The following is a 13993-nucleotide window of genomic DNA, read 5'->3' on the forward strand; positions in this document are numbered from 1 at the left end:
GACTTGGGAAGCGGGCATTTTCCAAGTCTGGAATCATAGGACAAAATGGGGATGTTCGGTGGAAGGATGGAAGAGCACTAGGTGAGTTACCACGGGGACCTCCACGACAGGTTGCTCCTGTTGCTGCTCCTCCTGCTGCTGATCGACACGATGAGCCGCTGGCTGCTGAGCTCCATGGACTGCGCGTTCGGATCGACCAGCGCTACGATGATCTACGCAGTCAGCAGCTGGTGACGCAGCAGCTGCTTCTGGGCTGGATGGCCAACTACCCACCTCCACAGCATTACTCAGGCCATCCACCTTCGAGCTCCAGTATGCCGCCTCAGGGTTACGAGCCTCCCGCGGATGATGATGAGTTTCCTCATGTTGAGGATATTGATTGATACATTCTATGTGTTATTTTGCCTGTCTGTATGTTGGATGATATTTGTTGGATATCTTTGTCTGACCTGGATACTTATGCTACTCATATATTTTTGCTATTCATTTGTCCATTTCTCGTTTTTCCTTATGCTTCAGTTCATCTTAATATGCTGTTCCTATGCCATGACTTGATTGTATATTATCTTTTTCTTACTGTCATATTATACACTTAGAGGGAACTCTAGGTGCAAGACAGTATGGGTTAAGGGGGAGTCTTTTGAATCTTATCACCCCATTCGCACCTTTTCGGTGTTTTACAAAGGGGGAGAAGATAACTAAGTTTAGAAAAAGATAACTAAGTTTAGAAATGAATGAAAGGTTGATTTTAGGGGAGAGGATGACTTTGAGTCTTTTTGAATCCTCTTACCTAATTCGCACCTATTCGACTAAGTTAAGTTAAGTGATGAATTGACTTCATCGAGTCAATATGAAAAAGGGGGAGAAGATAACTAAGGCATATCCGTCTTAGGGGGAGGATCCTGATTTCCCTAAAAATTATGGGTATATGAGCATTTCTGATCTAAACTTAAATCATGTTGTCAAATAACAAAAAGGGGGAGATTGTTGATACAGTCTGACCTGGATGTTGTTTTGCTGTTGACACTGATTTAAGTTTGTATCAGATATTTAACTCAGATTAATTACTAATCTAGGTTGACTTGGTTGACCTGATTGAGGAAGTCCTAACTAGGATGTTAGGCAGTTGGAAAGTCCTGGTGAGTGAAGCCAGGCAGATTGAAAGTCCTGGTGAGTGAAGCGAGGCAGATTGGAAATCCTGGTGAGTGAAGCCAGGTGAAAACCCTAGTGAGTGAAGCTAGGTGCAAGTCCTGGTGAGTGAAGTCAGACAAGGGAAAATCCAGATGGATCAAGGGTGATCGGACATCTGGTGTTGAAAAGTCCAAGAAGGAAGCTTGGCATGCGAAGTCAGAGAGGGCTCGGTAGCTCGTTCTCTAGGACCAGATGAAGTCGGAGAGGGCTAGGGAGCTCGTTTCTCCGGACTAGGTCAGAGGGCTCGGAGCTGAGCGAAGGCTGGATCGGTCGGCAGACCGATCGGTGGCTGGACACCTGATCGGTGCGGCGACCGATCGAGAATCGATCGATGGCTCGGCGATTGCGTCGATCTGATCAAATCGATCGATGTCTCATGATTTCTTGATCGATGCGGAGACCGATCGAGGCTAAGCGCTTGGGAAGAGCGACATCTGATCGGTCCATCAGAAGCTGCGCGCATTTGGAAAGAGCGACATCGATCGATCCGGGGACCGATCAAGTTAGTCTGGTACGCGGGGCACTGATCGTCATCGTGGATCGGTCTGCAGACCAACCCACGGTATTGTTTGTTTTGCATGCACTTTTTCCGATTGTCGTATTTGTTTTCACCCATCTGTTTTTAACCATCTGCTGTGAGTCTTTTTAGCTTGCAGATTGCAGGTCACACTCTCATGGTTGAATTCAAATTGAGCTTCATTAAGAGAAGAAGACAAGTGCTCTTTTCACTGTGATTTGCTGCAACAGATGCATTTGAGGCATCAACGTTCACTGGCGAATCTGATTGCGATTGGGCTGCGCTCAGTTTGACCTCTACTTATTGGTTCGTATCCAGAGACGCCAGTGATTTCCATTGGCATGGGTTCAGAGAACCAGATGAGGAGGAGAGGTGATTGGCTACGCCTTGTTGGCAGCAGCGATTCTGCAGGCGGCGGTGATTCGAGCCAGTAAAGCAGAGAGGCATAAGAAGGAAGAAGAGAGGTTCAGAAATAGGGTTGTATTCTCTGTTTTTCTTTTCGATCAATCCTTTGAGAAAGCAAGTTGGTGAAGCTGTGAGCTCCTTGCTAAGAAGGTCGTTGTGCGCTCTCTGCTCTGTTTTTTCTCCGCGTAGCTGTAAGCTCATCTGATTATTCTTCTCAGCCACTGTAAGTCTTGTGCTTAATTCTATAATCAACTGAGACTCTGTTGAGAGGTTGCTCCACCGAGAAGGAGACATCTTTAGCCGGATTTTGTCCGGGGTGTGATCTACCGAAAGATCAAGGAGTCGTCCTCCTTACGGACACGCCGAGGAGTAGGGGCAAGTTATCCCCGAACCTCGTATATCCTTATGTCTGCTGTGTGTGTTTTTCTTCCTTCGTTTTAGTTTTCTACTTCCGCTGAGCTAACAAGTTTTTCTTTAAGAAAGATTGTGTTTAAGTTTTCAAGGAGGATATTCACCCCCCTCTAGCCATCTAAGATCCCAACAACTTGGTCCCGGGCGCCCGGACCTCCCTTTTTCCAGCAGGTTCTTCACCTGCAAAACAAGGTTAGTCCGAGCAAAATACCCTGCAAGACAGCGTTAGAATCTGATAAAACATAGTAAAGAATAAACGACAGTCTTCGGACTGTCCGGGTCTGACTTCGGATTTCCAACCGGAAATCCTAGGTCGACCCGACGCCTACTGTTCCCTCTACGGGGAACGCGTCCTCACCTACTCCCCTCAGGAGAGATTACCTAATGCCAGTCCGGTCCTCCAGACCGACTGGACTTTCCGCCTAGGGTTACCACCCCCTAGGACCTAAGGTTACCACCCCTTAGGGTTTTCCTCCACCTAGGGTTACCGACCCCTAGGACCTAAGGTTACCGCCCCTTAGGGTTTTCCTCCACCTAGGGTTACCGCCCCCTAGGACCTAAGGTTACCACCCCTTAGGATTTTCCTCCACCTAGGGTTACCGCCCCCTAGGACCTAAGGTTACCGCCCCTTAGGGTTTTCCTCCACCTAGGGTTACCGCCCCCTAGGACCTAAGGTTTCCGCCCTTTAGGGTTTTTCACCTGCCTAACCGCAGCTAGGACTTTCCTGAAACACTCATTCAAACATGTTAGATCACACACTAACTTAACTTTGAATCCTTTACCATTATCAAAACTAAGGTTCGATCGTCGGATGCTTCCCGCACCAACAATATTTTCTCATCATATTTTCTCTCCTCAATCTTCTTATCACATAAACACTTTCTCCTTATTTTCTCTCATCACACTTACTCTCTCTTCATTCTCTCTTATCACATTTTATCTCTCCGTATTTTCTCTCATCATGCTCCCTCTCATCACTTTCTCTGTCATGTAATTTTTTCTCTTATTTTTCTCTAAGGCTACGTTTGGTACGCCGTAATCTGTCCTGTAATGTAATCAGGATTACATTACACGGTTGATTAATTTGTTTGGTATAATTCTAAACTCGTAATGTAATGTAATCTGGATTACAAAAGGTAGTGAAGTTTTGTAATTTGGATTACAAAACAAATATTATGTAATCCGATTACATTACGAGGTCACCATTTAACCAAAATTTAAATGTCGAATATACCCCTAGTCCACCGAGGTCGCTGCTCGCCGCCACCCGCGGCCGCCGCTCGCCGCCACCCGGGCCGCCGCCTGCAGCCGGCGACCACCGCCGGCCACCACCACAGGCGACCACCGCCGTCGCCGGCGACCACCGCCGGCCGTCGCCGACCACCACTTCCGGCCATCGCCGCCGACCACCGCCGGACGTCGCCGGGGGCCACCGCCGGACGTCGCCGGCGACCACCGCCGGACGTCGCCGGCGGTGGCCACCGCTAACGCCCACCGCCGGCAGCCGGCCGACGACTACCGGCGACCACAGCCGGTCGCCACCGGCGACCACTATCGGCAACCACCGCCGCCGTCGCCGGCGACGACTGGTTGTTACAAGCTCCGACGGAGGTACAGCGGTCGTCGGTAGAGGTTGCAGGATATTTTTGTCATTTAATAATATTACGAATTACATTACTTATAAAAAATAATAGACACCAAACAAAAGAATGTAATCATCCTTGTAATCAAAGATTACATACATTATATTACCAAACGTAGTAATGTAATCAAGATTATATTACATTACATTACAAATTTAATTACATTACATTACATCCAACCAAACGTAGCCTAAGGGTAAAAAAGAGAAAATTTTGATTTATTCCGATAGAAAATATTCAACCAACCAAATATTATTTTTAAAAAATGATATCTATGCTCATGCTCATTCTCATTCATAATACTATAATTCTCATTCCCATTTCAATTCTTAAGAAATAACCAAACACCACCTAAGTACACTAATATTAAAAAAAACATATATATTACTGAGTATATTACTATTAAGTGATAAGATCATAAGATCAAGCGGAAGAAAATTGCATTTTATTGACAAACAACAAAATAAATAAAATTTTTAATTACCATTGTTCTATTCAACAAAATAATTAATGAATATATTCTTTTCAACAAGTCATATAGTTACGGGTTGTTTAAGATATTGATGTGTCTTTTAAAGTTAGGTTTGGTTCAATTTATTATGTATAATTTTAATTATGATAATCACATAATTAAGATTATGAAGAATAAAATATAATTAAATGTTGTTTGGTTTAATATAGGTAATACAACAAAAACATGTTTGTTTGAGGTTTTAATGAATAACCTAGTTTAGTATTTTACTAGATTACCCTTAGTTACAAAATCAACTATACATAATAATAATAATAATAATAATAATAATAATAATAATAATAATATTATTATTATTATTATTATTATTATTATTATTATTATTTAAACTCTATTCTATTTTACTATATTTTCACATTTTTTTTATTTATATATTTTTTTTTATTTAGTTTTTTTATGTTTTTAATTTTTAATTTTTAAAATTTTAAGTTATTTTATTTTATTTTTATTTTTAGGGTTTTTACATTTTTCTATTTTTAATTTTTAGGGTTTTCACTTTCTCTCTCATGTTATTTTTTTCTCTTATTTTCTTCTAAGGGTAAAAAGAAAAATTTTAATTTATTCCGATAGAAAATATTCAACGAAACAAATATTATTTTTAAAAATGATATACATGCTCATACCTATTTCCATTCATAATACTATGATTCTTATTCCCATCCGATTACTAAGAAATAACCAAACACCACCTAACAACACTAACATTTAAAAAAAGCATATATATTACTGAGTATATATTACTATTAAGTGATAAGATCGTAAGATCAAGCGGAAGAAAATAACAAAATAAAAAACAATTTTAATTACTATTGTACTCTTTTCAACAAAATAATTAATGAATATCTTTTCAACAAGTCATATAGTTACGGGATGTTTAAGATATTGATCTTTACTTTAAAAGGAGTGGTACAATTGTCCCTAGTATTTCTGTCAATATATCTTAGGATAAATATAAAGAAAGTAAATCACGGACGGACGACTACTAACTTATGGAATAATGATTAATACGAGATAAAATGGGGACAAAAGTAATGAAGATGCAGAGAAAATGGGAAATGAAGCATGGGACGCATGTTACTCGCGTTCCGTTTCAAATTAAAGGGAAATATATTTTATCTCTTTATATTGTATTCATTAATTAGTGAATCAAGGAATTAATCGGGATAGGAAGTGTATAAACTACCTGGCTGCGATTAATTAATTAATAAGATGTGACACTTGACGTTGAACTTCATATTCCAAAATTATGTGAATCGGTTTGACTCGAGCTAGTAACGTTGAGGACCTGCTACCTATAGAGCTCCAATTAATTTGTATATATATATATTGGTGGACATTATTAGAATTTTAATTTCTTATTTAATACAGTGGGTGGGTCATGTACGTTTCCTGTGTAATTAAATCGGCTGCATGGATTCTCATTTGCAGCATATACCCATGCATATAATTAATGTACATAAATGATATTACTAAAATATTCATATATATATTTACATGTATTAATTTTAACGGGTCAGATTCTGACCATTTAGTATTACCCACGAACGGTAATTTTTGTTGGCCAGAATCTGACCAGCTAGAATTTTTTATCCTCCAATTAGAATGCATGCATGTAATTAATGTACACAGATGATATTACTAAAATACCTATGTGTACACTTGCATGTATTGATTCTAGCTGGCCAGATTCTGGCAATTTAGCATTACCCACGAACGGTAATTCTTGTTGGCCAGAATCTGACCAGCTAGAATTTTTTATCTTCCAATTAGAATGTATGCATGTACATACATGTAATTAATGTACATAGATGATATTACTAAAATACTCATGTGTACATTTGCATGTATTGATTCTGACTGACCAGATTCTGACCATTTAGCATTACCCATACACAAATATGATTAAAATAAATTCGTTTGCATTAAAATTCTCATTTCACGCACGAATATACGTTTCGTGTGTAAATGTGCTGAATGGATTCTCCTATTCATTAAAATAAACTCATCTTTCGCGAGTTAATTCAAAGTGTGCTGGAAAAGATTATGGTTCTACAAAAACCCAACGTACCATCATTCCATTAATTGCCAATCGCCCAATCTATTGACGTAAAATTTCAGATATATAGATGATTATAAAATCATATCACATTGAATAATTGGAAATAAAAAAACAGCTTACGAATTCATCGATACATTTAAACATTAAAGAATACAAGATTAAAAACATCCAATTAATTCTAAAAGTTAATATATAGCCACCATGCAAACAGATTGATATTTGGCTGAAACATAAGAAAGAAAGAAACGTGAAAAATAGAAAGATATTCACTATTATCTACGTGGAAAAAGGAGGCTATCTCATTACTATTGTGAGGAAAAAAATAACAATTAAGAAAAACGATAGAATATATATATATATATATATATATATATATACGAGTACCGTATTCGGCCCGTTTCCGCGTATCAAAAACAAAATTCCAAGTTAATTGGTCGTCCAAAAGAAGAAGTTGGTCTGTTTGGCATAACCATCGATGCAACTTTTGATCGGGTCGAGTCAAATCTATATATCCACAACGCGTCGGTCAATCATTATTTAATCATTATTTCAATGTCAGACTGATTACTCAGAGACGGCGTTGACCTTCTACTTACCGCATCAAATTAAGAGACGGTCAACGCATGCAGCATATGCTCTCCTCTACATAAACAGCCCTGCAATGCAATCTACTGCATGCAAATATTCAAATTTCATCTTCGATAACTAATTTCTTTTTTTTTTTCACAACCTTAATTTGCAGTTCAATCGGTCACTACATCTGCATCCATAACTAATTAATGGCATCCTCCTCTTTCTTCTTCTTCTTCCTTCCCTTTGCTCTCTTTGCCACCGCCATTGCTGCTTCCTCTTCCAATCCCAACGGCTACATGCACTTGCGCTTCTACAACCACGAGAGGATCCTCGGCTCCGGACCCAACGCCACCGTCGTCTACTCAGTCCAGCGCACCACCTCCTCCTCCGTCTCTGGATTCGGCAACGTCTACGTCTACGACAACCTTCTCCGAGCCGGGGTCGAGACCGACTCGCCTATTATCGGTCGGAATCAGGGCATGGGAGTCGGGTCGAGCATGGCCGAGAACTCCGGCCTCACCAACTTCCAGCTGGTTTTCACCGTCGGCGAGTACAACGGCAGCTCTCTCGCCCTGCAGGGGTTGTTCCCGGTGGCCCCGCTGGGGACCTTGTTCGAACGGGCCATCACCGGCGGCACCGGAAAATTCCGGTTGGCCAGAGGCTACCTCCTGACCACTGAAGTTCATTCGACGAACACAACCCTCACCGGACAACTCGACGCTTACGTCACCTTCCGTTGAAATCAGTGGAAGCCATTGCATGCTTAAATAATAAAATTTATATATGTATTTCATTATTTTCCGTACTTATTTAGATATATATATTAAAATAAATTCATCTTCTCAAGTCACTCTAAATTGTACCAGCAGAAAAAAATAATGATATATGATTAATTAGTTCCGCTTTATCTTTATTTTATGTATTGTTTTACAAGCCCAATGTAATTATATTTAATTTGCAATAACTCTCCAATTGATTTGAATACGTACGTACCATGCCAATTGCTAATTGCCAATTTATATATGTCCAGCAAGACAGTGAGCTAATTGTCCATAAACATAATTTGTATTTGAAGAGAAGCCCATTGTGAATAATCAATTAGAAGAGTTTGAATGAAGTTTTAACACATTCTTCCCAATTTTTATTAAAATATGCTTTATTCATGTCGAAATCTGTGATCACCTCAAATCTAATTATCTTTAATTGCAAAATAGATAATAAAATGTGTCGTCGGCTAAGAGCCTCCGCTACATGATTAAGAACACCATGATAACAAAGTTAAAGGTTCGTACTAACTCAACCCCTTTGAAATAACGAGGGTTCAATTTTTGTTAAGTACTTAAATATTTCAATGCTTTATGATCCGAGAAAAAAATAATGTTGTCAATAATCCAATACTTGAATGATGACAAAGAACTCCTTGTCATACGTAAAATAATTACGTCGAGAATAATTCAACATTCACTTAAGAAAGTAATATGTTTACCTTCTTGGCAAAGAATACAGCCAATTCTCACATTTGAAAAATCACAATCTACTTTAATTTTAACAGCGTACACAGGAAGCGCGCGCTGTGAATTATATTATCCACAGCATGCTTTTAACGTGTGCTGATGTTAAGTTACAAAAAGTCATTTTTAGTGTAGTGTTTAAATACTTTATCAAAATTTGATAGTTGTAATATTGGAGCTTTTGTAACCTTTCTTTTAAGAATATCAAAACTTTGTTGTGCCTCCTCCGCTCACTTGAAGTTGAAACCTTTCAAATATTCAATTATATATAGGTGCAATAATTATGCTAAATTATTTTATAAACCTGCAATAGAATGAAGCTAAGCCATGATATCACGAATAGATTTAAGAGTTTGCCAACTCGAAATAACTTTAATTTTATCCTCATCCATCTATGTCATCCGAGGAAATAGCATAGCCCAAGAAATTAAGCTATATGTGAAGAAATGATATTTCTTCAAGTTACAACTTTTGCTTCGATAGTAATTCAAAAATCTATAGAAGATCTTCAAAATGTTGCCTCAGGCTAGCACTATACACAAGAATATTATCAATGTAGATAACAACTTCCCAATGAATGGTTTAAAAATATTATTCATAAGCCGCATAAAAGTAGAAGGAGCATTAGAAAAACTGAATGACATAACCAACCATTCATAGAACCATCCCTTGTTTTGAAGGCAAATTTTCATTCATCTCCCGGTCTCATATGAATTTGATGATTACCATTGCGAAGGTTAATTTTGAAACTGATCTTAAACCATGAAGTTGGTTGAAAATATCATCTAGGCGGAGAATAGGAAAGCAATATTTAATAGTGATTTTGTTCACTGTTCTACTATCAATACACATATACTATGAACCATCATTCTTTGGTACAAGAAGGGGTCAAGATAGCACAAGGGTTCTTACTTTCTTGGACATGTCTTTGTAACTCTTCATGTGTCTTAAAACTCATTCGATAGGATGACTTGTTTGGAATTGAAGCGTTGGGGACTAAATCAATGTGATGTTGAATATTTCTCATTGGAAGGAGTCCTGGGAGAATTTCTCCAAGCACCCACATTTTGAAATTCTTGAAGAAAGAGGCTAAACTTGTGAAGGGATAGCATGATCTTCTTCATTTTCTTCTAACACTACCAATGCAAATGCCTCAACAGATTCACAAATTATTTTTTTCACTTGAGACTTGGAGAATAAAGTATTTCCATAAGGTTTAGGAATATTTTCCACCATAATTGACTCCAAACTAATCTTCTCACAATATTTAATAAAAGTATAAGTATTCTTAAAGCCGTCATGATGAGTTTTTTTTTAATCAAATTACCAAGGTCTACCAAAAAACAAATACCACACATCATAGCAATAACATCACACCAAACTTCATATTTATAATTATTGCTAATAGAAAATTGAACAAGACATCTTTGAGTTTCCTTCAACTCATTACCCTTTTGAAGTCATGATATAGCTTGTAAAGTTGAAGATGATCTTTGGTTTTTATTTTCAACTTCTTCACTATTGTGGTAACCACAACATTCTCATAACTTCTTCCATTAATGATGATATTGCACACTTATCATAAGAAGTGCATTTAGTGTGAAAGATATTATTACGAAACCATGGCAGATCTTCAACATAATTAGTATTGATCGAGGTTACGCCATACTACCAAAGATTCTCTATGATCTTTATAAGTAATCTTTTCTTCTTTATCGGATTCATTGTAGATAGATATTGTCTTATAAGGTTCCTCATCGGCTTCTTTCTCGACAAGAGTGATAATCCTACAATTTGGACAATTTGCAACAAAGTGTCCCAAACCTTTGGATTTGAAACATACCTTTTGATTGTTAGGACCATTTGGTTTAACAAAACTTGCATTATTCTCCTTGTTTGCACCATCTTTTTGATTTGCTTTTGATGATGTTATGTTATTTAAAGTAGATGCACTCCCTCGGTTAGAAGTACCACCACTTGAAGAGAAACGACCATCAAACCGTCTTAACTCTTTTTGTTGTTTTTCCATATTGAGAGCCAACTTATATACATCATTATAAATCTAATATAGTTGTAGCTAGACAATATTTCTAATCTCATATAGAAGTTCAAGAAATTGAGCAATAGATTGTTCCTCCGACTCTACCATATCACACCTCGTCGTGAGATTCTCAAATCCAACAATGTACTCTTCAATCTTTTTACATGAGATTATGATATTTGAAAAAAATATCTTGACGATAATTATTCGGCGAGAATTTCTTGCACAATTCCCTTTTTTACTTTGTCCCATGTTTAAATTTTTTACTTGCCATCACAAGCTGGTTTTTTTTTTTAGATGTTACCACAAATGGATGATTTCATGAATTTGATGGCAACAAACTTTACTTCATAATTTTCGGGAATTTATTTGAATTAAAAGGCTCTTTCAATGGAGTTGAGCCCATCAGCAGCGTATTCGACCCGTTTCCGCGTGTCAGTGGTCGAATAACCACCAACATTTGACTATATCCATCAATAACCAAAGACCGATTCGAGTCAACTCTATATCTACACAACGCGTCGGTCGATGTCAGACCGATTACTCAAAGACGGCGTTGACTTGATATCTTACACTAACATATTGGAACTAGGTCAACTCAGCATATGCTCCATAGATATGTATCTCTCCCATGCATGCCTCTCCTCTATATAAACAGCCCTGCATTGCAATCTACTTCATCATCGATAACTAATTTCGTCCTTTTTTCACAAGCTTAATTTGCAATTCAATTAGTTGCTGCACATCTGCATCCATATAACTATTTAATGGCTTCCTCCAGTACTTCCTTCTTCTTCTTCTTCCTCCTATTCGCTGCCGCCGCTGCCTCCTCCAATCCCAACGGCTACATGCATGCACCTGCGCTTCTACAACCACGAGAGGATCCTCGGCTCAGGCCCCGACGCCACCGTCGTCTACGCAGTGGAGCGCACCAGCTCCACCTCCGGCGCCGGATTCGGCAACGTCATCGTCTACGACAACCTTCTCCGAGCCGGGGTCGAGCCCGACTCGCCTATTATCGGTCGGAATCAGGGAATGGGAGTCGGGTCGAGCTTGGCAGAGAACTCCGGCCTCACTAACTTCCAGCTGGTGTTCACAGCCGGCAAGTACAACGGCAGCTCCCTCTCCCTGCAGGGGTTGTTCCCTGTCGCCCCGCTGGGGACTGTGTTCGAACGGACAATCACCGGCGGCACCGGAAAGTTCCGGCTGGCCAGAGGCTACTTGTTGACCACGGAAGTTCATGCCACCAACACAACCCTCACCGGACAACTCGACGCTTATATCGCCTTTCGCTAATTAATGAGTACCGTGCATGCAATTAATTAGAAGCTCAACATTAATGTTTGATCATTCTTTAATTATATGTAATACGATAATTTCATTTCTCAATAATCCATCGCTCCTGACTCATGTGACTTTTGTTCAAGCGACAATTAATTAATATTGTGGAGAATTCGTTGTAGACAGGAAATAGAAAAACTTTAAAGTACTACAACGAAATTTGTATACATGCCTCCTTAATTCTATTAATGAATTAAGCAAAATAGACTAAAAAATTACTTCTACACGTCCTCTTCTTCAGAGAGGGTTTAGTATTCTTGCCAAAAGCCAATGTATTTTATTGAAAAAATAGAACCTCGGAAAAAAAATGGTGAAGTCCAGAGACCTAAATGATCAGCATTTGCTAGGCACGCAAATTTTCCATTTATATGGATTTTTTTAAAAAAGGATCCTTAAAAAAAAGGACTTATATATATATATATAATATTCTATTAGATTTTACAGATGGGCATCAACCTTGAAAAAAGGAAGGGGGGAACCCACTGGGGTAAGTGTTTCCTTTGTACTTTTTTATATTACCTCCAATCGGCACTGACCTCTTTTTACTCGTCTGTAGTATTGGGTGGAGAGCTTGATCATGTGCCACAGGCTCACGTTTTTGGAGGAGGAACTAAAGCAGCTGAAGGCATCGAGCGGCCAATCCTTCATCGCTCAGGAAAAGATAGACGCCGAGGTGGCTAAGCTGCAGGCCACTCTGGAGAAGAGCGACAAACTTCTTGAGGCCGAACGGGCAAAGAGCGCTGGTCAAGCCATGATGCTGGAGCGACTTAACAAACAGGTCATTACTTTTGATAATAAGATCGAGTCGGCGAATGCACAGAAGAACCAAGCCATCGTGGACCTCAATGAGAAGAATAAGGAGGCTCGAGCTCTTGCCCAAAAATTGAAGGAGGCCGAAGACTTTTTGGTGGTCGAGCGGAACAGTCGGTCGGCCGAAAAAGCTGCTCTTCGAGGCCAAATCGCAGCCAAAGATAATGAGCTGGCTGTCGCGAAGGATGAGCTAGAGAGCTCCCGAGCAGCTTTAAAGATTTACCAAGACACCGAGTCGAGTAGGTTTGAGACTCGGAAGCAAGCCTACATCTGCTCAGATACTTTGAATCATAAAATCACCAACCGAGCACTCCGGTTATTCAATCTGGCGATCGACGAGACGATCAGCCAGCTCCAAGAAGAAGGCCATTTACTAGCTGCTCTGACAAGCAACATCATCAGCTGGGTTGCTCACCACCTCTCTGCTGAACAATGTCTTAGATTACATAGAGTGAGCTTTAGCTTGAGCGATGTTGTACTCCTTTTTTGTAATCTTCCAAGTATCAATGCACTACCGCCCATTCGGCGTTACTTTCTTATGTGTTCGTCCTATTAAAATACGCCTACTCAGCGATATTCTTACCACTCCTAAGCTGTATCTTTTCGATCGGCGATGGAAAGATATAGCAGAACAGCCGAGCCGGTCAGTCAACATATCTCGAGATGCTCAAGTCCCGGGTTTAACGTCGCCGCTCGACAGTTTGATATAGACTCACATTTAACGTCACCATTCAACGATTTGATGTAGACTCGCGTTTAACGTCGCCTCTCGACGATTTGACGAAGACTCAGGTTTAAGGTCATTGCTCGACCATTGATGAAGACAAGGGTTTAAGGTCGTCGTTCGACCATTGGTGGAGACAGGAGTTTAACATCACCACTCGACTGTCGATGGAGGCAAGGGTTTAAGGTCACCACTTGACCGTTAGTGGAGACAAGGGTTTAAGATCGCCGCTCGA

The 13993-nt window shown here is 39.5% G+C and overlaps 3 protein-coding genes across 3 annotated transcripts; all 3 read left to right on the top strand.

The window, feature by feature from the left end:
• The first annotated feature begins 257 nt into the window (after nt 1-257).
• Nucleotides 258-4154, top strand: LOC122009058 (extensin-like). Its single transcript, XM_042565054.1, has 2 exons — nt 258-365; nt 3765-4154. The coding sequence occupies exons 1-2, from the start codon at nt 258-260 to the stop codon at nt 4152-4154; spliced, it is 498 nt and encodes a 165-aa protein (XP_042420988.1).
• A 3383-nt stretch (nt 4155-7537) lies between these two features.
• On the top strand, nt 7538-8071 carry LOC122009066 (dirigent protein 22-like). The gene has a single exon (XM_042565066.1). The coding sequence runs from the start codon at nt 7538-7540 to the stop codon at nt 8069-8071; it is 534 nt and encodes a 177-aa protein (XP_042421000.1).
• Nucleotides 8072-11735: 3664 nt separating this feature from the next.
• LOC122009075 (dirigent protein 2-like) lies at nt 11736-12179 on the top strand. Its single transcript, XM_042565077.1, has one exon. It carries the CDS (start codon nt 11736-11738, stop codon nt 12177-12179), a length of 444 nt encoding a protein of 147 aa, XP_042421011.1.
• The last annotated feature ends 1814 nt before the right edge of the window (nt 12180-13993 follow it).

This window comes from Zingiber officinale, chromosome 1A (genome assembly GCF_018446385.1).
Source record: "Zingiber officinale cultivar Zhangliang chromosome 1A, Zo_v1.1, whole genome shotgun sequence".
NCBI lineage: Eukaryota > Viridiplantae > Streptophyta > Magnoliopsida > Zingiberales > Zingiberaceae > Zingiber > Zingiber officinale.

What these genes read in the sequence shown, in the direction of transcription:
- LOC122009058 (XM_042565054.1), top strand. Translation starts at nt 258, where the DNA reads ATGGCCAACTACCCACCTCCACAGCATTACTCAGGCCATCCACCTTCG. An exon ending in ATGATGATGAGTTTCCTCAT is followed by an intron (nt 366 to 3,764) that starts GTTGAGGATATT and finishes ATATACCCCTAG; the next exon opens with TCCACCGAGGTCGCTGCTCG.
- LOC122009066 (XM_042565066.1), top strand. Translation starts at nt 7,538, where the DNA reads ATGGCATCCTCCTCTTTCTTCTTCTTCTTCCTTCCCTTTGCTCTCTTT.
- LOC122009075 (XM_042565077.1), top strand. Translation starts at nt 11,736, where the DNA reads ATGCACCTGCGCTTCTACAACCACGAGAGGATCCTCGGCTCAGGCCCC.